Consider the following 25,000-nt stretch of genomic DNA (forward strand, 5'->3'; position numbering starts at 1 on the left):
GGTTAGTTAAGGTGCCCTTTTCGAGATACCACAAAGTGGCAGTATCAGGGTTTCTTTAAAGAATGCAAAAAGACAGAGAATGTGCGCATTCCTCTGGGTTGAGGACATGATCAGTGTTGAATAACGTGTTCCCCATCAACTTCAGACATAACTTAATACACACAAGACAGCTCTAGAATAAGCTCAGGCTAGGACAGAGGACTGGCACGCACGCACGAGCACACGCACGAGCACACGCACACGCACACACTCTTTATTTTTCCAGGAGATCTAGTCAAGGTGGTAGGCTCACAGTTTGTTGTCAATGTGGGCCACCCTAACAAAAAGCACTGGACAAGTGCTTTAAAAAAAAAAATCAGCTGAACATGCTTTTAAAAGGAAAGCCAGGCAGAGCCAGACTACAACCACAGTATTCACATGCTACATACAAGGAGACTAGGCTAAGCGCTATGGGTTACAAGGAACAGGCTTGGCTTTGTGGCTACACTCCATTGTTCACAGCTGACCATGAACTGCTGAACTGGTTATGTGAGGGAAAAAACTGGCAAAAAAGGGGACTATAAAACAGCAAAAACAACAACAGGACAAAGCATCGACTCAATAGCTAAAGCCATACCAACCCTGCTGGTGCATTCTATGACCACAAACAAAAACCCTTCAACAGTCTAGAGTAGTGTTTCTCAACAGGGGCTCTACAGCCCCCCCAGGGAGGTTGCCCTAGCCCAGGGTGGCGTTGTGAAGGATACAACAAAGAGAGGGTAGTGCTTAGTTACCATTGGGAAGCATTAGTCCATTTTATTCTTTGACTGTAAGGGGGGCGTTGGTAGGCATATGATGAGGTCCAGGGGGGGTGGGGGGTGGTGGGAGGGAGACTCATGATGAGATCAAGTAGGCGGTTGTTCAAAAAAGGCTGAGAACCACTGGTCTAGAGGTAGGCATGGACCTCTTTCACAATAAGTCCCAAACAATGACTGGGCTACAACGAGCCTACGGCGCTGAAAGGTAAACACTGTGAATGTCATCTGCTGCCTGTGTAGGCGGTGGAATGAAAAGAAGTCCTGTTCCTGTGTCTGACCTGAGCCTGCCACACCCTGCAACGCTGACACTAGGAGGACGTCACCTCACGTCAAATCAGGCAGGGCAGCCATTCATTTCTGCCCAGGCAAAGCCAAACAAGACACGCCGCATTACCTACCAGTGGGCAAAAGCTGTGCTGCTCACACACCGTCTGTCCAAGGCTAGCGTTTATTTAAGAAAAACAATTTGCAATGCATAGTGGACTGGATTTGCATCTGGCCAGTTGGCACAGCCTGCGCTTTCCAGTGTGCGGTTTACGAGAGGTGCTCACCGTCTCTCTAGCAGTGTTTTGCACCACATGGAAATCACTCAGGGTCCTGACCTTGTGGTGTAGCACAGTGCCAAGCTCCCAGGTTAGCGCACACTACACACCAGGGCTTGACACTGGCACCTGCCAACCGGCCAAATGCTGGTAAAACTTGGCTGTGGCTGGTAGCAATTTCAGTGTCACTAGCCAATTTGGCAGGTAGCTTATTCTATGGTATGACATATCAGAGTAGTGCATAGTCTGCACTTTGCCCCTTGTGTATCAATTGCTTCTATTTAAGTTCAAGAAAAAGCCCAGTTACTCAGTTTCTATTTCTGTATTTATTTTATTTCCATGTAGAAACCCCTGCACTCATCTTCTTGCTTTAAGCACCTCATCTTCTGAGGTTAGATGTTCAGCGTCATGATTCAAAAATAAATAAATTGTGGCTAGTAGAATGGCTGGATGGCTAGTGACTCTGGAAAACCACTGGCCACAGTGTCCGGCAAGTGAAAAAGTTAAGCCCTGCTACACACACACACACACACACACACACACACACACACACACACAAAAAAAAAAACACACACACACACACACACACACACACAAAAAACACACACACACACACACACACACACACACACACACACACACACACACACACACACACACACACACACACACACACACACACACACACACACACACACACACACACACACACACACACACACACACACACACACACACAATAGAGGGTGATACAAACTTGATGCACCAACTTACAACAGTGGTTCCTCACCCTTTTGGGCCCAGGAATCCATTTTGACATCCCAAATTTCTAGGGACCCCAAGCACATTTTTTTCACCAACGAAAAAGAAAACCCGGTTGAGCTGTAAACAATTAAACCTATAAATATTTTAAAAGATTAAGATTGTACAACGACACAATATTAAGTAAGGGTTAACGTTCGGCGAGAAGGTCGCTACCGTGGAATAGCAGCACGACAGAGAGAATCTTTAGACCCCGACGCGGAGCGGAGGCCTATTTAATGTTAAGTTTATTATAGTTTTTCATGTCAAAAGATTGTTGCTGCGCAAAACAAAACAGTGCCGTTGTGGAACACCGCTAGGCAACAGCTAGGTAGCCAGGACAACAGGTGTTGTCTATCACAGCAGCTGATTAGAGTCTTGTTGAAAAGTCGCTTTAGCAGTGAAAAGTCTTGTTACCATTGACAGCGGTCTGTTATAGACCAACCCGTCCGTTATCGAAAAATAACAGACGTGCGAACGTTGGGGAGCCCCATTGAAATGAATGGAGCATTCGACCGATGACGTCACACCATATAATAATAGAAATTATACATAGGTCATATTAATTACTAATATTTATCAATCATCGGCATTCTTTTCTTCACACCTTTTTTAGACATTTAAATTCCAGGTGACCCCAATGTTGAAGAACACTGCACTAAAGCCATTCTTCAACTCCCTCCTTCTCTACTTCTACTGTTCTCCCCAAGTAAGCTTCAAAGTGCAGTGAATAGAGTGCAAGAATAGAGAGCACGCATGCACGCGAATCAGGAATACACACTACTAGAGCCATTCTTCCTCCTTGTCTTCTTCTGCTGTTCTCCACATGTAAAGTAAGGTTGAATGCAAGGGAATACAGAGTGAAAGAAAGAAGTCCAAAAACACGACCAACTAAAAATGGCCTGCAGTCCAGTTCAGTGGTGCAATCACACACGGCCGTTTACAAGGATTTGGACTCCAACAGAAAATCTGATTCCATGTCCTGGGCCGGGGGAGCTGGGGGACAGGGTGTGTAGTAGTACTATGTGTCAAGTGCACAACAAGCAACTGTGCCAAGATGGACTGATGATGCCGCTGCAAGGAGAGAGGGAGAGAGCGGGGAAGGGGGGCTGGACCCTGGGGTAACAACCCACACACACACCCCCAAGCTCTGTTCAACCGCCCCATCTCCATTTTTTTGGGTGAGGCCAACACCCATGTGACGTGAGGGTTAGCTGTTTTCGTTTCTTGGAAGAGCTTTTGACACCACTTGTGGGGGCGGAGGAGAAAGGGAGAGAAGACTTGTGGATTACCACTCAGTTTCTTCTTCAAAGTGTGAAGCAAAAGAAAATTGGGAGAGGTTGGGGTAAGGGGCTGATGAAGAGAAATGAAAAGCCTGTCAGAAGAGAGGAGTGAGTCACTGACTCCTTCAAAAGAGGGAGGTGGTATCTCTCTCTCTCTCTCCCTCTCCCTCTCTCATCTCTCATCTCTCTTAGTTCTTTCCCTCTCTCTCAGTTCAGCTTCCCTGCTGAGTTCCTCCTGTGTGTGGAGGCATCACAACTTCACCTCCTCGTACTTCAAACAGCAAGTACCCTCGTCAGTGCCTGCACACAGAAGCACTTCGCTTGATCTCAGTTTGGGCTTTTCCCTTTGCATGCCTTGCCTGACAATGAAGAAACTGCAAAGGAGTAAACACCTGCATATGAAACAGATCGTGAGAATAAGGAAATACTAAGCCTACAATATGATCAAGCAGCAGCCCGGCACTGTGACTCCAATAGAGCGACACAAAATAATAGCAAACCACATGTGGAAACAAAAAAGGATGGGGAAAAGCATCTGAAACACGAGATTATGCATTGTAATGAGAAGTCCTTTTCTATTTTGGATGTCATATATTGTGTTCCATAATATTTGCGATTATTTTGTTGACCATAACAGTCTATTATGGTCTACGGTCTACTCAGAGGGTCTACTTCAGTAAAAAGAAAAACTGTGCCATAGCAAAAGCAACTCTAAAAAGCAGCAGTCACAATTAAAAACTATTTATGGAATGAGAGCCCGTAGGCTAGATGACTTCAGCCATTTTTCAAAGTAATAATAATGTGGTGGTTTACCGAAGCTGTCCGTCCAAAATCACACTGAGGAATGTGAAAACATTTGGGACCTGCTCAAACCACAGCCCTGTGTGTGTGTGTGTGTGCAGGGAAGCCAACAAGGAGGAACTAATGGGGGGAGAGAGAGAGAGAGAGAGAGAGAGAGAGAGAGAGAGAGAGAGAGAGAGAGCGAGAGCGAGAGAGAGAGAGAGAGAGAGAGAGAGAGAGAGAGAGAGAGAGAGAGAGAGAGAGAGAGAGAAGGGCCATTTATATGAAGAGTATTTGGGGAGGGGGGGGGCTGGCTGCTGAATTTAGTTGTCATTATGTTGCATTTATTTGGTGGGAGGCCCTTTCAGATGACTTTGTCCCAGGCTTGGCCAAAGCTGTCAGCGACTCTGTGTGTGAGTGAGGGTCAGAGAGAAAGAGACGGAGAAAACGGAGATAAAAAGAGCTAGATTGACTAAGTAAAAGATAGAGATAGAGAGAGAGAGAGAGAGAGAGAGAGAGAGAGAGAGAGAGAGAACGTGTGAGAGGAGGGCCATTTATATGAAGAGGATTGTGAGGGAAAACGTCAAAATATTCCATTAGAAGTGCATTTTATTTACACGGCGACCCCACCATCGGGGCAAAAAAAGAGTGAGAAGTTTTGAAGACGACCCGGGTTGCGTCTCCGTCTAAACGGCAAAAAAGCCAAAACGTGTTCACGTCCCATACACCTTCACGTCACACTTCTCCAACTTGCATCTTGCCCCAATGGCGAGGTTGCTGTGTAAACTTAAGACACTTCAGATCAGATATTTTGCTGTTTACACTCGCAATCGTCCTCGTGTGACGTCAAAGGCACCTGAAAGATTGAGGATGAGCCACCAATTTTGCGCCATCTTCTGTTTTGATCCATCACCATATAAACTTAGTCAGAGAGAAGCCATAGAGAAGTGAGAGACGCAGAGAGGTCTGATGTGTCTGACTGGTTCATCCCGACTACGGTACACCCATAAAGTACTCAACAGCAACACACCATAACTCATCATCCTCCCTCCCTCCCTCCCTCCCTCCCTCCCTCCATCCATCCATCCATCCATCCATCAGCTCAAGTAAAGGACTCTCGGGCAGCAAGGCCTCGTCATGCTGTGACAATGCATCTCCAAACACACACACACACACACACACACACACAGCCAGCCAGAGCAGAGCAAAGTGCCAGACACAGCGAAGGGATCAGCAATTTATGCCACAATCATTTAAATGCCTCAGATCCGACACTGGCTCTCTTTGAGCCAATAGGCAAAAAGGGTCACGTTAGTGTCCCCTGGATTGTCCAGACAGAGGGACAAATGAAAGCACCCTGCCCCATGATTGAGTGGAACTTCTCTCTAAAAAATAAAAATTAAATTAAATTAAAAAAAAAGATAGAAACTCCACCCAAATGAGTCTTGGAAGCACCCCTGCCAGGAGGTCTGTCTAGCTTGGATGTCCTTGTCCTCGCTTCAACTTTTCACAAATGCTTTGCTCCAGAGTTTCAGGAAAAGTAAGACTGTATCAGTGAGGGGAAAATATCTGTTATCTCGGAACAAATGCTAACTCATCACCCGATCCTGAGTAACTTTGTGTGCGTGTGCGTGTGTGTGTGTGTGTGTGTGTGTGTGTGTGTGTGTGTGTGTGTGTGTGTGTGTGTGTACTAATTGCCAAGGCCTATGTTTCAGTGACATGGCTCTTATGCTACACACACAGAGAATGTAATCACAGAGACAGTGTGTAGCCTTAAAGAAAACCCATGACGCATAATGTCAAGCAAATGAGTTTCTCAGCTTGCCACAGGACACAGACAGTTAAATTCAAAAGGATAGCTGTAAGCACCCGTTCTCTTTCATAGTTTGAATATTTTACTGCAACACAGCCAGCCACAGTGACACACTCACTACTTCATTCTAAGCCCTACGGACATGGAAAAAGGTCTATGTGGGACATGTAACTTACTGCAGACCAATCAAATTGAGACCCTCATCCAACCAACAATCAAAACCTGTTGATTGATTGTGATCACACATGACATGACTATTAAGACACTGCTATTACTGCCGCCACTATTGTTTGTGGGTGGGAGACGTGACGCCTTGTTTTTTCGTAACATTGGTTAAAAACCCACAAAACTGTTATTTTCCTTTAAAAAACAAATGTCAATTAAAGAAGATGTGGTACATTATGTTTCATATTAGTCTTAGATGAGAAGAAACATTTTTGTTAAGATTTATGTAAAGGTTTATATGTCAAATTTCCTGCGGTGTGACTGTAACATTGATGAAACAATATATAATAATATATATATAAATTAACCAACAACATTTTGAATAATGTATGAAGCATTTGGCATGATTGCATAAATCTTAACTTTAGATTAAGATATGTGAATGTGGAAAAAACTCAAGACAGTAATATTAACTACAAGTTCAATTTCGTAACACAAATTGCGTCCTGTGGGGTGACATGTATGTCAATGTTTGTGAATGGGCAGCTGCAAGGCCAACTACAAGGGTCTTAAAGACTGGCTCCTAACCAGTCAGTACCTCAGTTATTGGAGAGTGCTGTGAAAGTTTAAGGTGACTCTTAACCTCTTAATATGTCTTCATATTGCAATATTTCTGTCACGCAATGCTTAGGTTCATTTTATGGTGTCCTGTGGTGTGACTGCTCTTATAGGAGGAAAAAAAGTTTTTTTTTTATTAATGAAAACACATTAAGATTAAACATGATATCATTATCAAGTTAGCATGAGCTCAGATGTCAGTCATGTATACAAAAGGATTAAAATGGCCATAATGCAGTGAATTCCCTGTGGTGTGACTCCATTTTCCTGCGGTGTGACATGCCTATGCCATGTGTTGATGCAGGACACATTTTCCCAAAAAAGGCAAAAATAAGGTGAAATTCCACAGAACACCGAGTGCTTTATTTTTTTCTATTTTTTTCCAATTTTTATCCATCATTTTTTTCAGGAATTTGAAAAAAAAAATTTTTTTTGTGTTACGCCCTTAAACGTCAACCACCCTTGTATTATAGCCCGTTCCTTCATATTCTGTGCATTCCAGTGTGTTCATGTTCCGTTCCTTCAAAGCCACTTGTATGATCACATGATTCTGCCCAGAGCAGTAAATTAAAACTAAAAGCCATTTTGATTTTAAAATCCTTTGTTCAGATGTGATATAATCGTGTTAGTTACTAGATAGTAGCTAAAGCTTGGTACAGTATAATTAATACAGAGTATTGTGCGTGCGTGCGTGCGTGCGTGCGTGCGTGCGTGCGTGCGTGCGTGCGTGCGTGCGTGCGTGTTGATGAGGTGTGATTTGCCATATCACCAAGCCCTAGGAAAAGAGACCGCTCAGAGCCAGCTCCAGTCAGGAGGGAAACTCAAACAGAATCTAACAGGCCTGAGGGAACATATTACCAAAGAAAATGGAATCTTGTACAAGAACGACCACTGGCTGGTGTGGCCAGGAGTGGCACTGCAGCTATATCATCCAGCCAAGTAAATAATGAATGGGTGCCAATGGGGCTGTACGCTTCTCATAGAACTATCTGCCCGTGTGATTTTTTCCCTGGAAACAATGAAGTCGCGTTCGATAGATATGAGTAAGTGAAAGCATTTGCCGGCACGTTTGCATCTTGTCAAGTGTTAGATTCGTGAAAATGACCCTTATTTCAACTATAGCAATGACATAACACGTGACAATCGACTTTACGGCACTACGCCATTTGTTTTGTAGTTTTAAGTCTGACTTCAGATGTCGATGTGTTTAAAGTTATGTTAGGATTGTTGCGGACACCTGTTATTTATTGCATTTAAGGTGGTGGAAAAGCGGCATGTGTACATGGGGTAAAGGAAATGACTGCGCTCATCCTTAAGAATTTGGGCACCTTCAATTAACATGTTGGACGGCGGTGGGGGGTTTTGAGGTGTGTGACCGTAGATGTCTCTGCTAGGATCAGTCAGAGTACGTCTCTCGTCAGCTCTGGTCGTGAATAGTCGCAGAGATTCCTCAGCCAGCAGGTATTAGCCGAATGCTAGCGTGTTGCAGGACAAAACTAACACGTCTTTGGGAGAACAAAGCCATGTCAGGAACCTTTAACTTCACTTCTAATACAACTTCCATGATAAGGTACAGAATGTGCACACACCTTTACAAACCAGAGAACAGAACCGTCACAAATCCCTGCTGAGCCATTTAGCCCAATAGGCTCCCATTCATCTTTTACTTGGCTGCGTTCGCCAACGGGGCTATATGGGAGCCAATGAGAGACGCCTATCTCATAGCTTAGAGAATTTCTGATAGCGCACTGTCCATGTCGAATAAACCATAACTAATTAGGAGCAAGCCGGTCAGCATTTTAGTAACAAACTCCAGGAATGTTTTGTCCTGCACGACCAGGAAAATGTTGATTTTGTATGATGGCAATGTAGGCTAGAGGTTTTTGGCAAAAAAGGATGAGAGGTGGAAAATGCCATAGATTGCATGGGGAGAATAATGTGGGGGGGGGGGGGGGGGGGGATGCATGGGGAGAATAATGTGGGGGGCAAAAGATGGTTTTGAAATACGGGAGAAACTCAGGAGAAATGGGTGAGCAGCGTAGGCAGCTTTGAATAGGAATCATCAGACTCACTACCTCTGCAATGACTTAACCAGAGGTTCTTTAAGTACCTATAGAGATATGCCATTGTAATAGGTTGCTATGGGCACCTAACGTGACCAGGTTCCGGTCTGCCTAAAGGACGTGTCATAATACTCCTAGCATTGAATAGAACAGTCCTTAGGTCTGCCTAGGTCTGCCTAAAGGGGGATTTCACCCCCCTCCCCCTTGCAATAATAGAACCCGGAAACAATGGGCCAATGGAACCTCTCTCTCTCTACTCTCTCTGACTTAACTGCACAGACAGAGCATTCCTTACTCAAAAGACTCATGCATGCACGCGCACACACACACACACACACACACACACACACACACACACACACACACACACACACTTCAATAAAGATGTTCCATCATGGCAACACGTTTCATTTAGCCAGCTCTAGTAGGCCCACATAGGCATAGGCTAGTAGTGCTAGCCATCCAGAGCCTGTTGAGACGCTTGCTAGTAAGCTGGAGGCTAGCCGTTGCCCAGAGCTGTTGGTCACGTTCCATGACCTTCAGTAACCCGAGAGGAGACTTGTGTTATCTGTCCAGCTTACTTATCAGTCTCCGTTCTAAACCAGGCTCCGACCGTGGAAAAAAAGGTGGCCAGCAGGCATGTGTTTAGGATACTGGTGGGCTAGCGCCGGGTCTCCTAATACTGGAGTACTATAACTTATCCACAGACAAAATACATATATTCTTCCCCCTTTTTTCTCCTCACGTCTCAGTGAAAAGCACCTCAGAGAGCTGTGAAAACTGTGTTCACTCCACATACATCTGGTTACTTAACTTCAATGAGAGAAATTTTCACTTAATTCGGGACCTGACTTAAAGGGACAGTTTGGTCAATTTCAACATGCAGTTGTATTGCTCACGCTACCCTTGACTTGTCAGTACCTGGTGATGCCACATTTTTCGGCTCAGCCCTTTCCGAGATATGAGCAATTCTAATGGGGGCAGCGTTTGTTTACATTTTAAAAAAATGAAACATAGGCCAACTCCAAATATTTTCCCAAAAGGTACTGCTGTTTGCTAGTTGTCTGCTGATGTTTTATAACCTTTTGGATGTTTTTGGGAATAAATAAAAATGTTTTTTTGAAATGTAAACAAAGAGCTGCCCCCATTACAATGACCAGGATCTCGGAAACAGCTGAAGAAGAAGAAAAAAATCTCAGGCACTGACAAGTCCAGGGTAGTGTGAGCATTACAACTGCATGTTGAAATTGACCAAACTGTCCCTTTAACTCACACCCAGCTCCAGGAAAACATCCCCACCTTGAGAGAGAGAGAGAGAGTGAGAGAACAACGAGACAGTTGTCATTTGAAACTCACTCACTCTCTCCCTCTCTCTCAAGTACACTGGTCCTAGCACTGTTAAGAAACCTCAGGATAGCTTAGCGGTGTCAAAACACATGCAGGGCATAACGCCACTGTAGTGGAGACTCCCACATGTGTTTACCCCGCCGGATCAGCAACTGTGGCCTGGCTAATGCGACACCATATCACCAGTGAGATATAGTCTGAGACCCATCTATTCATTTTCGTAGGGGAGGTTACACTTTCTTAATCCTACTATCGAAAGTAGTGCTTCTCAATGGGGGCACTACAGCCCCCCAGCGGACGTTGGGGAGTCCTAGGGGGTGTTAAAAAGGAAACAACTGAGTGGGGGCAGGGCTTGGTTACCATTGGGGGGCATTAGTCTATTCAATTTTTCAAAACGAAGGAGTTCATTGGTAGGCTTATGATGAGGTCAAGGGGGTGTTTGTTCAAAAAAAAGGCTGAGGACCACTGATCTAAAGCCTGATGAAAGGCTGGTTTCACACCTGGCATCAACATGGTGGATCTATAAACAAACTACAAGCTTTTGTTTATTTAGCATGTCTTCTGCTCCCTCCCTGTTCTGTGTTTGGTTCCTAAACTGAGATGAAGATTAGGAGACAAAGTATCCAAGGCACTCGTCCCAAAAAAAGTAAAAATAGCTTTATTAAATGGTTAAATCATTGTAGAAAATAATGTTTTAACAATTAATAAAGCTATTTTAACTTTTTTTGGGAAGAGTGCCTTGGATACTTCGTCTCCTTTGCTTCCAATTTTTTGACCAAAGAGCACTTTACCTACCTACCAACCAACCAAAAACGCTGTGGCCCTCCAAACTTTTCCTATTGTTCCAGCTTGAGGTGGAGATTACTCTCATTTCTTAAAGTGGCCAGATGTATGTGGAGAGCACACAATATTCAGTGAAGTGATGAGAACAGGGTAAGGTACAGTGAGGAGAATAAGTATTTGATCCCTTGCTGATTTTGTTGGTTTGCCCACTAATAAAGATATGATCATTCTATAATGTTAATGATAAAATGTATTATAATATAGAGAGACAGAACATCAAAAAGAAAATCCAGAAAATAACTTTGAAGAATATATTTTAATTGATTTGTATTCCATTGAGGAAAATAAGTATTTGACCCCTCTAGTCAAAAAAGACAAAATACTTGGTGGCAAAGCCCTTGTTTTCACATACAGAGGTCAGATGTTTCTTTCAGTTAATGACAATGTTTGTGGGTATATTAGAAAGGATTTTTGTCCACTTTTCTTTGCAGATCATCTCTAAATCACTTAAGTTGTATGACTGTAGCTTGCCAAATGGGAACTTCTGTTCCCTTCACAGGATTATTATAGGGTTAATGTTTGGAAACTGTCTAGGCCACTTCATGACCTTAATGTGCTTCTGCTTGAGCTACTCCTTCGTTGCTTGGGCTGTATGTTATGGATTATTATCATTTTGGGAGGCCAATCCATGACCCACCTTCAGTCTAGTGGTGGTGGGAAAGAGGTTGGCATGCAGCATTGTACGTTTACATGTCTCCCTCCATCCATTTCTTGACGATGTGAAGTTGTCGTGTGTCTTGGCCAGACAAACAACCTCAAAACATAATGTTACCACTTTCATGTATGATGTTGGAGAAGGTGTTGTTCTTGGAATCATAGGCAGCATTTCTCTTCCTCCAAACACATAGAGTTGTGTTAATGCCAAACAGTTTGATTTTGGTGTTATCTGATTTCAGCACCTCCCAATCATATCCTAATCCAGTTTGACGTTCATTGGCAAACCTCAGGTGAGCCTGAACAGGTTCCTTCTGAAGCCGGGGTACCATACATGCACTGCAGGATTTTAATCCGCTGTGGTATCAAGTGTTTCCAATAGTTTTCTTAGTGATTGAAGTCCCAGCTGCCTTGAGATCATTTCCTAGCTCCTCCCATACAGTTTTAAGGTGCTTTATCTCCCTTTTTCTGGTTATTAAATTCCCACAAGGTCAAATCTTGTATGGAACCAGAGACAGGCCTAAGATTGATGATTGATGATCATTTTGTATGTCCTAAAATTGGGACGAAATGCACCAACAGTTTGCTCTTTAATATCCAGGAGCCCATTTCAGCCTTAAGCGGCGTACACACACAAAGCTAGCTTTTCGCTTGCTCGCCTACTCGCCACTCTTTCATGGAACGTTCACTGAAAGTTCCCGCGGCTTTAACTGCCAATGAACAGGCGAGAAGTACCGAACTCTGCATTCCAATTGGTTACTCGCTTACTCGCCTCGCTCGAAGATAAAATATTTTCAACTCGGAATCCGCCCACATCGCATCGCTTGTACAGTGCTCGCCTACTCGCCTGCGAGTCTCGCTGGAACACATCGACATTCTATTGACTTCATTCGCTGAGCGAGTAACTAGTAGCGACGTATGTGTACGGCCCTTTATTGAGTTCTAAAATCTTGTCCCTGACATCCTTTGACAGCTTTTTGGTCTGTCCCATGTTGGCGAGTTTAGTTTGATTGATTGACTGATTCTATGGACTGATTCTGCAGATTCAATGTGTCTTTTGTGCAGGTTACTATTAACAGGTGTGTTCAATTCAGATAACAAGTTGATTGGAAGTGCCATTTGATCTGCCGGATCAGAACTCTTAATGGTTGGCAGGGGATCAAATACTTATTTCCCTCAATTAAATATAAATCAATTATTATATATTCTTTAGAGTTAATTTCTGGATTTTCATTTTGATATTCTGTGTCTCCATATTAGAATACATATTATCATTAACATTAAAGACTGATCATGTCTTTATTAGTGGATAAACCAACAAAATCAGCAAGGGATCAAATACTTATTCTCCTCACTGTACATACAAAGTGGTATGGAGAGGTGGAACCACTGGACTGGGAGAAACTGTTAAAGCAAAATAAAACAATTGAGAAGCCAAAATCAATCACACATCTGTCTGCATCTCTTGCGTCAACGATGGGTAGATAGTGGCACTAAGTGAATTTCCTATGGATACATACCAAAGGAGAGTTTCAGTTGCTCTTCCCAGTTTCGAAATCAAAGGTAGGGCTGTCATGATAACAAATTTTGCTTTACGATAAATTTGTCAAGAAATGATTGCGATAAACAATAATACTGTCGTTCTTGTGGTCATTTCCAATGAAGCATCAAGGAGGAGCTCGCACACCACTGATGCCGATGCATAAAGAATTGTAATGCATAAGGAAAATAAAGAAGGTGCTACCCAGTGAAGTGCAAAACGTTTTCGGTCCTTCGGACCATCATCAGTGCCAAACTTTTCAAATAAAAAGACACGCCCAGATACGTGGTCCTTTTCAAACATAATGCCAATGGGTTAAAAATGTGAATAATACACCCTTTCTAATATTGAAAGCGTCGCGGCAGGGGTTGCTAGATAGACAGATAGATAGATGGAAGGATTGCTAAACAAGGAAGTGAAATGCGCCTATAAGCATTCAGTCTATTGGACAGAGAAAAAGAGAGTGACGAGGAAAACAAAGAAGCACACAAATATAACTTATTATGGCCAAAAAAGTTATCATACTTCACAACATATTGACGTATTGAATATTGTGATAGCTCTACTCAAAGGTACCAAATATAAGAGCTTTGGCACACCAAAAAAGCCAGGTTTGTTTGTAGTCGAGACAGAGCACAAGCACAAGTCAACCACAAGCCTACGGTTGTGATGGTCACACCATCAGAATAATGTTTGCGAATGACAAATCTCTCTGCTGGCCACGGTGCTTTCACTTCTCCTAACTGGAGGAGCTTCTGCTGGCCTCAGTGTGCACGTGACTACCGGCCTGCCTGCCTGCCTGCCTCTGGGCCTTCTAGTGTCCTTAGAGCCTGCTCGTCACCCTTGCCTCCCTCCCTGGTGAGTGGCAGGGGGTGGGGGCTATTTCTAGAGGCGCTGAGCTGAGCTGCGAAGAGCAGCACAGTGCACAGCACAGGCATCTCCCTCTAAAGGGTTAAAGGTGGACAGCGTAATCCAAATCTTGTCTATGGCTTCTCAGCGCCTGCAGTGTTGCCCAGTGATGCGAGGAGAAGAGGCAAGTCACTGCCTGCCTGTGCTGCCACTGCTGGTGGTGCACGATGGCAAAATGACCCATGGCCCAGAATGATGGTCCCTCCAAAAAAGTGGGCACACCCCGTTTTCCAAACTTCAGTCCTCGACTTGAATGTGTGGCCCCGTGCTTCGCTGAAAGCCCACCTCCGTGGAGAAAACAACAAAGTTTCCCTGCTGTCAGCTCGGGCACAACAATTCTAGGAAGACTTTTCCCCATTCAACATCCTGACTGAAAATGAGAAAATTACCTTTGATAGCACTTTTGCAACATATTGAATTAAAATTCTATTATCAGGCCCTACCGTGGCTTAATGGTAGGGCACTCGTCTACTAATTGGCCGACCCGGTTCGATTCCCGGTCTGGGTCCTTTGCCGGCCCATCCCCGTCTCTCTCTCCAACTCGCCTCCTGTCTCTGCTTCACTGTCCTGTCATATAAAAATTCTAATAAAGGCTTGTAAAGCCTTAAAAAAAAACTTTAAAAAAAAATCTATTATCAATGATGTGTTGCATGTCATCACAAGGCCACAAGCACAAGGGAGGACGGGAGATTAGATATTGAAGTGGACCCAGTGACTTGTTTTACATCATGAGGGCTACTACTTTACTACTTGCTTTTTGATTGCCAAACAGGACTTGACGCTGGCACCTGCGAACCAGCCAAAAATGGGTACAACTTTGCCGTGGCTAGTAATAACTTGAGTCTCACAAGCCAAGTTGGCACTGGGAACACATGTTTGGGTTAACATATGCCACAGTTTACCCTATTATTTGCCCGCTTGCATCAGTTGGCATATTCAAGCTCAAGAATGATCATACTTAGATTCTATTTGTCTAAAATATTTTCACTTTCAATTAACACTTCATCTTCAGAGCGCAGACATGTCATGGTAAGGAAAGAATACCGACATCCAAACTGTGGCTAGTAGAAAGGCTGACTGGCTAGTGACTCAGGAAAACCACAAGTCACATAGGCCGGCAGTGAGAAAAAAAAGTTAATGACAAGCCCTGTTGACAAACCCAGTTTGGTGTAGGTGTTCTAGTTCTACATAGGCAAGCCAGAGGTGATGTGTCTGTAAGTAGCCAAGCTAGCCTACCACCTGTGCCATGTCATGCAGTGAATGATGCTAAAATGCTGTGACACCAACCCACAGTTACATCAACAAAAGCCTTCTTAAATAAATCATCACAAGACGAGGACCAATTCCTCACTTCCTCATTCCACCACACACAAGACAGAAAAAGGCTGACAACCTTTTTCACACATTTCCAGCAAACAGCCACAGGGATGTCCAGTCCAGTGTCCAGGCAGCCCCGGCAGCGAGAGGAGTTATCCCTGGCTTGCTTCCTTTGACGCAGGGCCTGACCAACCAGGCCGCCTGGTACCTTTGTCCAATGGCCTAAGCTTTGATTAAGATCCAGTAATGAGCTTTGGATGTGCATGGCACACTTCATTCTACCCCCCTTTCTATAACTGCAACCTCACTCACAGCTAAAAAGAGATCTCGTTAAATCCTTCACTCACATAACTCCATTCCATTTAAAGGAAAACCGACATTGAATTCAACTTTTCCCCTGTGTGAACCCTGAGTGTGATTTGATTTTCCCCTAAAATTCATTTTATGTGTATTTTCATGTCAACGTGCAGTGTTGCAACGATAACCTTCCATTTAGTACATTGGCACCACACCAGATATTTACAATTAATCTAATTCGACCAAAGGTATATCATAGATTATCCTACACGTATGTTTAAAGTGACGAAAAAGGTTTGCATGGCGGTGGCAACACAGAACGACTGTGGCTGTGAGGGAATGCTAACAAGTCTATGAACTACCCTGTGGATGCAGTGAAGAACGCACACCGTGCGGACGACAACGAGTGACAGCAGTGCTAGTGGTGTAAAAACTATGAAATTTGCACACTGGCCAAAAGCATCCATGCACTCAACCCATGTACATAACTTGACAGGTCTACGGGTACACACGCAACGGAGTTCAGTTCAGCAGAGGCTGGTGAAACTATTTACTCACTACCAAGTTAACTGACTGCAACAGGACTCGGTTGTTCGTGTGCGCAGGTCTATTTAAATTAATCATCGTGGTCAAGTATAACAATTAGAATTGAGCCAAGCCTGTTGTCATTTTTACGGAGGAAGGAGACAAACTGGCACACTGTACAGGAGGACAGGCGCCACGTAGAAAATTGACAACCCGGGGCAAGAAGGGCTCAAGCCGTTTATCACTAAATCAAACACTAGTCAGCCAACACCTAGTTCTACATGTGTAGCAAGTTCCGCTCGTTTCGTCCAACATTTTGGAAGCATAATGTGTGACACAATCAATACATTAATGATCACACCATTGTGGCTAATTTTGGATGCTGTTGCATCTGAAGGTAACAGCGTAAGCTCATCGCATTAACGATGTAATCCCAGACCGAGCAACCAGATGCCTTCAAAACATAGCCTGAGCTCTCCTGTGTTTACCTGTTAGGTTGGTAGCCAGCTAAGCTACCTAGCATTAGCCCATAGTGGACACTGACGTTAGCTGACTAGCTAGCTGGCTAGTTGTGCCTGTCACTGTATAACGCAAAACAAACTCAACACATAGCAGTCAACAACACGGCAGACTTACCTCTGCAAACATTATTTAAAACGTTGCGGCGCACGTCCTTTAGCCTAACCCCACCACATTTTATCGTAGGTTACGTAGCTATTTTCTCGTTTAAAAACTGATAGGCTTCCAGAGTCCGTACACTCTCCGGATAGTCGCCATATTGCTAGATTTACGTCTCCTACTCTGACAGTCTTCGCTGATTGGACCGATGGGTGTGACGCAAGGGACATACCCGTGACTAGGGGCGTTTTTTCACTTTCAACAAGCGTTCAAGCGCCTTCATCAACACTGATTGACCCAAATTAAAAAAAATATGACAGCTTTGACATGTTTTAGGCAATGTGAAAGACTACAACCGCGTGCATTTGGCTTTGTAAGGCAGTTTATACTGATAAACTGGCATTCAATGACCTGAAGATCATGTTTTCTTTCCCTGTCTGGCATGCACAATGCAATGAATAGCCTATGCATTTCATGCAGTTACTCCAAGAGGAATTGTTGGTCATTTAAAACTAGATAATGTGGTTACATTTGCTATTAAGTTGCTGACGGGGAAGAAAATGCCAATGCAATGTCTATTGGCTAAGTTCTGTGAAAAGTGACCATTGTGCAACAGCTACGCAAATGCATACATTCTGCAGAATAGTCTGGCAAGAATAGTTCCTCTTTATGGTGGCAAGACTACTTATCTCAGTACCCTTTTAGTCATGTGGACGCTGCTGTGTTTGCCAAAGGCGGAAAAAATGCAATAGCGATGCATAGACAAAATGTGGAAAATTGCATTTGCGATGCACAAGTACAGCCTACAATCTTCCCATTGCGAACGCAGAACTGACCATAAGCCTTACCTGTCTCCATCTTGACAGCCATCCAATCGGGCCAGTTTGGAGGTGGCGAAAGCCTTGATTGAGCGCGCGCAGTGGTCCTCGTTTGGCCGACGCCACCAGGTTCCCCATTTGATCAGCCGAACTGTTCTATCATCCAAAGTGCCATCTCATGTTTCCCCCGGTCCAAGCAGGCACGGTAGCCGCGCCGGGTGTGTATCTGTGATGATAAGCGCCCTGGGCCGAGAGTAGGACGCGCGTATGGATTTGATTCATCCCTCGCGGCTCAACACCCAGCTGATTTCTCAGTAGGTTTAGTTTGTTTGGCTTGTATGATCACAAGACCGGGTGAACTCTGAGCTTCGTATGGGGTTTATGAGCCACAATTGCTGTGGTGGTTGGTGGTGCACGTATACATCACCTGTGGCGCTATTTCCATGTTTTATGTGGGAAAGCTAAGCGCCAGTGAGCACAGACTTCCTTCTCCCTTCCCATGCATGGCTATCATTGGCATCGTTGTATTTCTGCTTTAGGCTAGTTGTATCTGAAAAGGATGACTGAATGGAGGAAATGGCATAGGGAATTTGATTGAGTTTGCAGTCTATTTTACATTGCAATGATCAAGCCAATTCAATGAAAGAACATTTTACGCACGAGATTTCTGTATGTAAATAAGACACATTTTCATAAAATCAGTTATTATAATTATACTAAATCATGAACCATTCAATTGATAGCGTGTGAGCCTTGTTATAGTCACCCCTAAGACAGATAAACCTCTGCGCCTGCCTATATTGTGTAAACGATATTATTATGAATCTTGTCCATTGTGTTGCTATTTTTAGTAAGTACTTGTGTCGCCAGAGGCAGCGGTAGCATTTAACATTCGCTGCAGTTTGTCTGAAAGCTCGTCGGTCTAGCTCTCCCCTAAAAGATGAGACGGAGACTTGTGTCTCTGTGATTTGAATTAACCTGAGCCTGATCCCACAATGATGTGTCAACCGACATGAAGGCGTAGACTAATAATTTACCGAGGAATCCCGGAAAGGGTAAGTTTAATTGCTATTTTCATGTAGGCTACAGCAGCCTATCGCAACACGGATCCCAGTAGAATCCATTTTAACTACAAATAGAGCTATATAGATTGGAAAGGCTTTGAAAACTATCGACCATGTACGTTCCTCTTTAGATGCGGTCCATGGATAATTTTCGAGGAAATAATTGGACACTGAAGATGGAGTTTCCTCGGTTGACTATCAAAACGCTAGGGCAAATCTTTGCCATTGATTAATGTTGTGATGTAAAGTGTTAGACGTGTATAACATTGTCTTTTCTGATGCCACACTACGACAACACAGGCTAGGGGATTCTTCGCGTTTGCAAATGTAAAACATATTCCGGAAACTGCACATCTTTCATAAAAATCTATATGCGTCGTGTGAGAAGTAAGTTGCCGTGAACTACAGTCTACATTATACAAACAATGAGCTGTATTCAAAGTATATCAAGTTATTATATTTGGTGGAAAAGGCTATTTATCACGTATGGAACTGTTCAAGCGTGCATGGTAACAGGTTAGTATCATGCATCGCTTCCTCGTTGTCCTCCCTCCACTGGGAAAACATCATGCGCTAAAAATAGAACTGATACCATCTACTGAACACATACACGACCTCTGCGCGAACGCCCACAGTACGTGAGCGACGCATCAATTGAGGTTGAGGCGACGGTCTCTATTCCGCAACCACTTCATATATTGCAATGTAAATGGGAGCGAGTGTGTGGTAGCCTATGTGAATGTTTGTTTGAGCGTGGAAAAAATCTATTTGGTGTCATGTCTTTTGCATAGTCTCCACGCATTACGCACACATTCACTTTTCCATCATGGGTGTCAACCTATAGGCTGTACTACAAATGTTAGTTGATTGAACATATCCTCAGTGACCAGATTCTCAAATATCCCTTGACTCAAGTTTATGTCCATAAATAGGCTAATTAGATAATATCATGTGGCGATATAACACTGCCTGATAACTATATGCTTAGGCAGTGACTAAATGGGAAATAGCCTACTGTACTGCATGTTCAATGGTAGGGTAGGGGGAGCTTGTCTAGTGTTGTCATATAGGCTACCTAAATATGTATTGCATCAGTGAATCTGCACAACAGGGTGGCAACTCTCTGCTCTCTGTGCTCATTGTGATATTCATATTGCATGATAAGAAAATATCAGGAAAAAAAATGTACAAGTGATTTGCCAAGGTCCCCCAAGGCACTGGTGCCCAGGGATTCTCCCTCCTCAGCAGAAATGTCAAAAGGAAAAGTAGAAGCAAATTCATGCTGTAAATTCAACTACAACTCTTTTTTCATAGTGTAAATTCAAGAAGGCCTACAACACTACCACCTGATATTACATAGCTGTTACACCAGTTACCCAACGAGATAGATGGGCTGTGTTGTTACTAAAAAGCACTAAAACACAAAAACCCACCACACATGTGATCCAACAGAATCAGATGATCGTAAGACTGGTTCACTGGTCCACTGGTTACTCATTGAAGTGGCCTGTGTTGGAAGGAAACTGTGTTTCATTTTTCAACCTACTTTCTCTTCAGCCCCCTGCCCCTAATGTCCATCCCTGCTTTCCGCCTACAGGTGACGGTGTTTGGACGTAGAGCAAAGCCCATGCTGTTGGGGTTACCCTGCAACCATCACAGGCGTGGAGCAGAGTCCCACATCACCACACGTCTTCATCATCATCGTACCTGTGTTGCCTTCAGCTGTCAATCATGACCTCTCCACAGCATGCAGGTAAGGTCACCTTTCAGACACCCAGGTAGCCTTGTCTTTACTGCAGATGAGGTCACTGGCGGGCCATTCACTATTTGCTGAAAATGCTCAACTACGTCATAACAACATTGCTATGACAGTACCGACAGCCGTAGCCTCTTACTGCAGCAGGGGTCGCCGGCGACCCTATTCACTTGCTGAAAATGCTTAACTACATCATAACAACATTGCTGTGACATTACAGAGAGCCATAGTGCTGTGCTAAGGGGTTAAGTAACTGATTAAGACATAGCCATTACAATTTTGGTGACAATACGGTTATAACCTATAGCTTTGTGCTAGGGGTTAAGCTGACAGGAGGAAATTTTGCCTCATCCCTGGTCAAGGGTAACCTGGGAATTCCCATGTTGCCTCATTCCGATCTGAAGGCATGGTGACCCTGCTGAAATCTTTGCCTGAGTTTAGGGACCCAAGCACTGAACGGGGAGGGAGTGCAAGACAAACAAACGAAAGCTTTTAGTTTGTTAACAGATCCACCATGTTGACACCAGATGTGAAAACCATGCTTCCCATCAAGCTTTAGATCAGGGGTGGGTGGGCAACCTATGTCTCGAGGGCCATTTACAGCCCTTGAGGCTGTCTTATCTAGCCCCCGATATAATTTTAATGTTATACAGCTTCAGATGAAATATGAAATATTTTGTAGAGGAATCTTAGAATCTTAGCCTTCAATATAGGCCTAAAATGCAGGGGAAATCCTGGTTTGTGTTCATTGCAGCCCTTGGAGGACATGTACGGCCCTTGGAGGAATTTGAAGTGGCCCCCCAAATGAAAAAAAATCCCCATCCCTGCCTTAGATAGTATTTCATATAGTTTACTCTGACCTCCCCCACAAGAAAATGAATAGATGTTTTCCTGACTATAATATAACTTGTGATATACCGGTAGTCTGGTGATAGCCATACTCAATCTGTAGGTAGGACAAAGTCTTGATTCAATTACTGACTCGAGAGAAGTCTACACATTGAAATCCTGAAGAAAAAAAATCTGAACAGAACCATTGAAGGTTGAAACCTACAGTAGGTCTGGGCCAAATAAAATACAATGATCAGACACCGTTATCACATTCATTTGATGATCCCTTTTCAAAATGCGCTTTCATTATCAATAATATAAACGCAATGTTTTGTATTGTGTTAATATTATATCAGTGTATACCATGCCAAGTAAAATCACTGTTTTGTTGTTTTGGATTTGGCAAGGAAAAATCAGATAACATCAATCCTGTCACAATTGCCCTAATACCTTGAGGTCATATTTTACATATTTGATTTGAGGAAATTGCATGAAAATGGCCTTTTATAGCATTTTGGAAAAGAGCTCTTCATTTGCATTTTCCTTTGTACCCCGAGGCTGCTGCTGAGCAGAAATTCCACTGCCACTTTTGTTCCCCCACATAGGAAAAATACATTTCTGTCAGGTCCATTAAAGTCAAGAAACAAAATACATGAAAGCAGTTTCCTTATTGAAATGTTATGAATTAGATCAGGTGGTAAGGCTCTGTTCAGAGGAGGCCGGGCCCCATGGTTTTCCATGAGCACTGTGAAAATCAAAGGGGACATAGGCCTATGCATCAGGAACGCTTATCCAATTTAAGATGAGGAGAGCAAACAATTCCCAGATGAACAGGCAAGATGACAAAGAGAAGCCCATGGTATATTTATGACAAGGTCTAGCTGGAGAGGTGGTGGTTTGCAAAGAAGCAAGCTACCAGAGTTGGAAAAAGAGAACTTTTGAAAAGGTGCCAAATTTGAAACTCACCAATCAGGCGTGAAGAGGGTTGATAATCTGCTCTAGAGCACCTAAGCGGCAACCACTTGACTATCATGGCCTGGCCAGCGCTAACGTTGACACTAGATATATAAAGCTTACATGGCTATGCAAATCTTATATGTGTGAAAATGTGGGCCGCGCTTCGCATCGTGACCGCATCTTTTTCCCTGTTATACGCACACCGTGTCGTCAATTATCCTTTACATATTCCATGCACAATGTTTATATTTATATGTTTGTGCCTTTACATATGATGAAGATGGGGAATCGGCCACTGTGTCATATAGTAGAATTTTAAAGTCCATGTATGAATCATTTTGTAAGCTTTATATAGGCCAAGATATTTTTGGTATGGGTCTGTTTCCACTAAAGTGAGGTGTGATGTGATCAGTTTGTTGAAAGGCCCAGTGCAGCTCTTCTGAATAGTACTGTATGACTCAAGACCTTCTAGTACTGTCATTATATACACTGTGGTTTTCTGTACAGTGAAACTAGAGCAAAGATGCCAAAGTGCCAAGTGTTCAAGGATACTGTAAGTGTCATGGTGTGGTGGGTGTGCTCTGACTGTCATGGTCTTGCATTTCAGAGCATGTGTTTGGAACCCTGTAGGCCCGGGTTTGAAACTGGGTGGTATGGCTCTCCTCCCCTTTGCTTCAATTAGGCTTTTGCGGCGTAATGTCAGACAAGTTCAGTTTTTGAAGCGAAGAAGGAAAAACGACTAACGGTTCCCATAGTAAAACAAGAATTGTTTAAGTTTATGTCTATGCTATGTTATGCCACCAGATACTACTTTTTACGGCTGTAAATGCATTGAATGGAAGGTGTCACAGGTAAAAGATTAATAAGAGTGATGCAGGGCTCACATTATTCAGACGGCCACCAGTCTTGATGACTTGATGGGCTCACTTGATGACTTCAGACTAGCTGTATGCCGGGTGCTTAAGTTCCCATACCAGTTACTCTGACAGCCAAGGTGCTCACAGGTGAACCACTCACTGGCGTTCATGCTTTGTTGTATTAGTGCGAGTGGCCCAGATGAACCTGTTGAGGTCTACTTTCGGATGCTCAAATGCTCTGATGATGATATTGGTGATGATGATTATGATTTTGGTGATGATGATGATGGTGATGAAATGATTGTCAGTATTCAAACACATGAGCCATTCAAGATTATTGTGAGCACTGGAACCAACATGATACTCTATGAGCCTGAAGACGCCTTCTGAGTCTATATGCACACAATACACTTTGCAGTGTGAATTCAACACTTAGAGAGTTTATTTAACACTTTCTAGAGTGTGTTTGGGCCCAGAGTATTTTCTTTTAACAATAATGTGTTTAAAATACCACCCAAAGATTTTCTAGATTCTCAGTTTCTAGTATGCCTATTCACCGTCTCTGATAACACTGCATTCTTACTGTGTTGATGGCCGTCTCACCTACTCAGTCTGGTCTTGTCTGGGGTGCATTTCTGGAAAGCGTAGTTGCTAACTATGTTAGCTACTTTGTTGGTTGCGATACAATTTCCCATTGTCAACTACCGAAGTTGCTAACTGCTAACAACTACGCTTTCCAGAAATGCACCCCTGAACAGGCCCAGGCTGGCTGTGTATATGTCTTGGCAGGCCGAGCACAGCAGATGGACACCCAGGCTGGCAGGCCTCTCGCTTGGCCTCCTCCGCTTGCTCTAGTCCCCTGCTCCTCCAAGTCCTCCAGCCTGACTAGCCACTCAAACACTCAGCTAGTGGAAAACACAGGCTAGAACTAGAATGAACGAGATCAAAACAGAAGGAGACAGATGAGAGAGACAGAAAAAGCTTGCAGTCTGCTCACACACTCCCCATAATTTTCCCTGAGGAGTACACGTGTATAGAATTGTCTGTGTAGTAGCGCTTTCATGGGTTCGCCGGCGGTCCTACTCACAGTTTGATGAAAAAGCCTAACTACATCGTAAAAACATTGTTATGACATTACAAAGAGTTTTAAGAAACAGATTAAGACATGTTCAGTTTTTGTCATAATAAGGTTAAAACAGAGGCTCTGCATGTAAATAATGAGTGTCTGTCTCTGTGATGTTAGTAATATGGCATTATAAGCAGGGCTGATAGTATTCAGGCTCCATGCCTGATTTCAGGCTTGACAGAGTTTGCAAAAATAAAAACATTGATAATAATTAGCCATTAGGTTATTCTTATCTTAGAAAGTGTTACAGGTTCAGGGTTTTCTTCTACTATCAGGCTTGAATAATGTCAAAATAGGCCTACATTACGTCACTATGCAGTATCTTGTCGTCGTCGTTAGAGCAGGGGAAAAAGTTCAGGCTCAGGATTTTTTCTCACTATCACCCCTGTATAAGGTCTTGATATTATAATGTGAGTACAAGATAACACCCGAGTGCATCTTATTACCACAGTTAGCAATGCTACCAATGTCTTTTCCTCCCTTCTCTCTCCTGCTGTGCTTGTACTGCGCGCTGTGTGAGCTGAATGGCAATGAGTGACTAGCAGGGACACAGGCCTGGCATTAGCGGTGCGCTGCTGGTTAATGACGCAGAACCAGAGCCCCTGTTTTGACAATGACAGCTCGTAACATCGCACAGTGTCATACTGATGAGACTGATGACTCCCACGCCTCACTCCCA

At 43.6% G+C, this 25,000-nt stretch overlaps 2 protein-coding genes across 4 annotated transcripts in view; one reads left to right on the forward strand and one right to left on the reverse strand.

The window, feature by feature from the left end:
• The window catches only part of snx13 (sorting nexin 13), a 59,663-nt gene extending 42,583 nt beyond the window's left edge, over window positions 1-17,080 (reverse strand). For all 3 annotated transcript variants that reach the window (XM_063185634.1, XM_063185633.1, XM_063185632.1), the window contains exon 1: window positions 16,931-17,080. In XM_063185634.1, coding sequence (XP_063041704.1) covers window positions 16,931-16,942 — 12 coding nt within the window. In that variant the 5' untranslated portion in view covers window positions 16,943-17,080. The remainder of the gene's footprint in view (window positions 1-16,930) is intronic.
• Window positions 17,081-18,636: 1,556 nt separating this feature from the next.
• Window positions 18,637-25,000, forward strand: part of LOC134436426 (histone deacetylase 9-B) — an 83,854-nt gene continuing 77,490 nt past the window's right edge. The window contains exons 1-2 of the mRNA XM_063185637.1: window positions 18,637-18,785; window positions 20,392-20,547. Coding sequence (XP_063041707.1) covers window positions 20,526-20,547 — 22 coding nt within the window. The 5' untranslated portion in view covers window positions 18,637-18,785; window positions 20,392-20,525. The remainder of the gene's footprint in view (window positions 18,786-20,391; window positions 20,548-25,000) is intronic.

The sequence above is a fragment of the Engraulis encrasicolus genome, chromosome 20 (assembly GCF_034702125.1).
Source record: "Engraulis encrasicolus isolate BLACKSEA-1 chromosome 20, IST_EnEncr_1.0, whole genome shotgun sequence".
In the NCBI taxonomy this organism is placed as follows: Eukaryota; Metazoa; Chordata; class Actinopteri; order Clupeiformes; family Engraulidae; genus Engraulis; species Engraulis encrasicolus.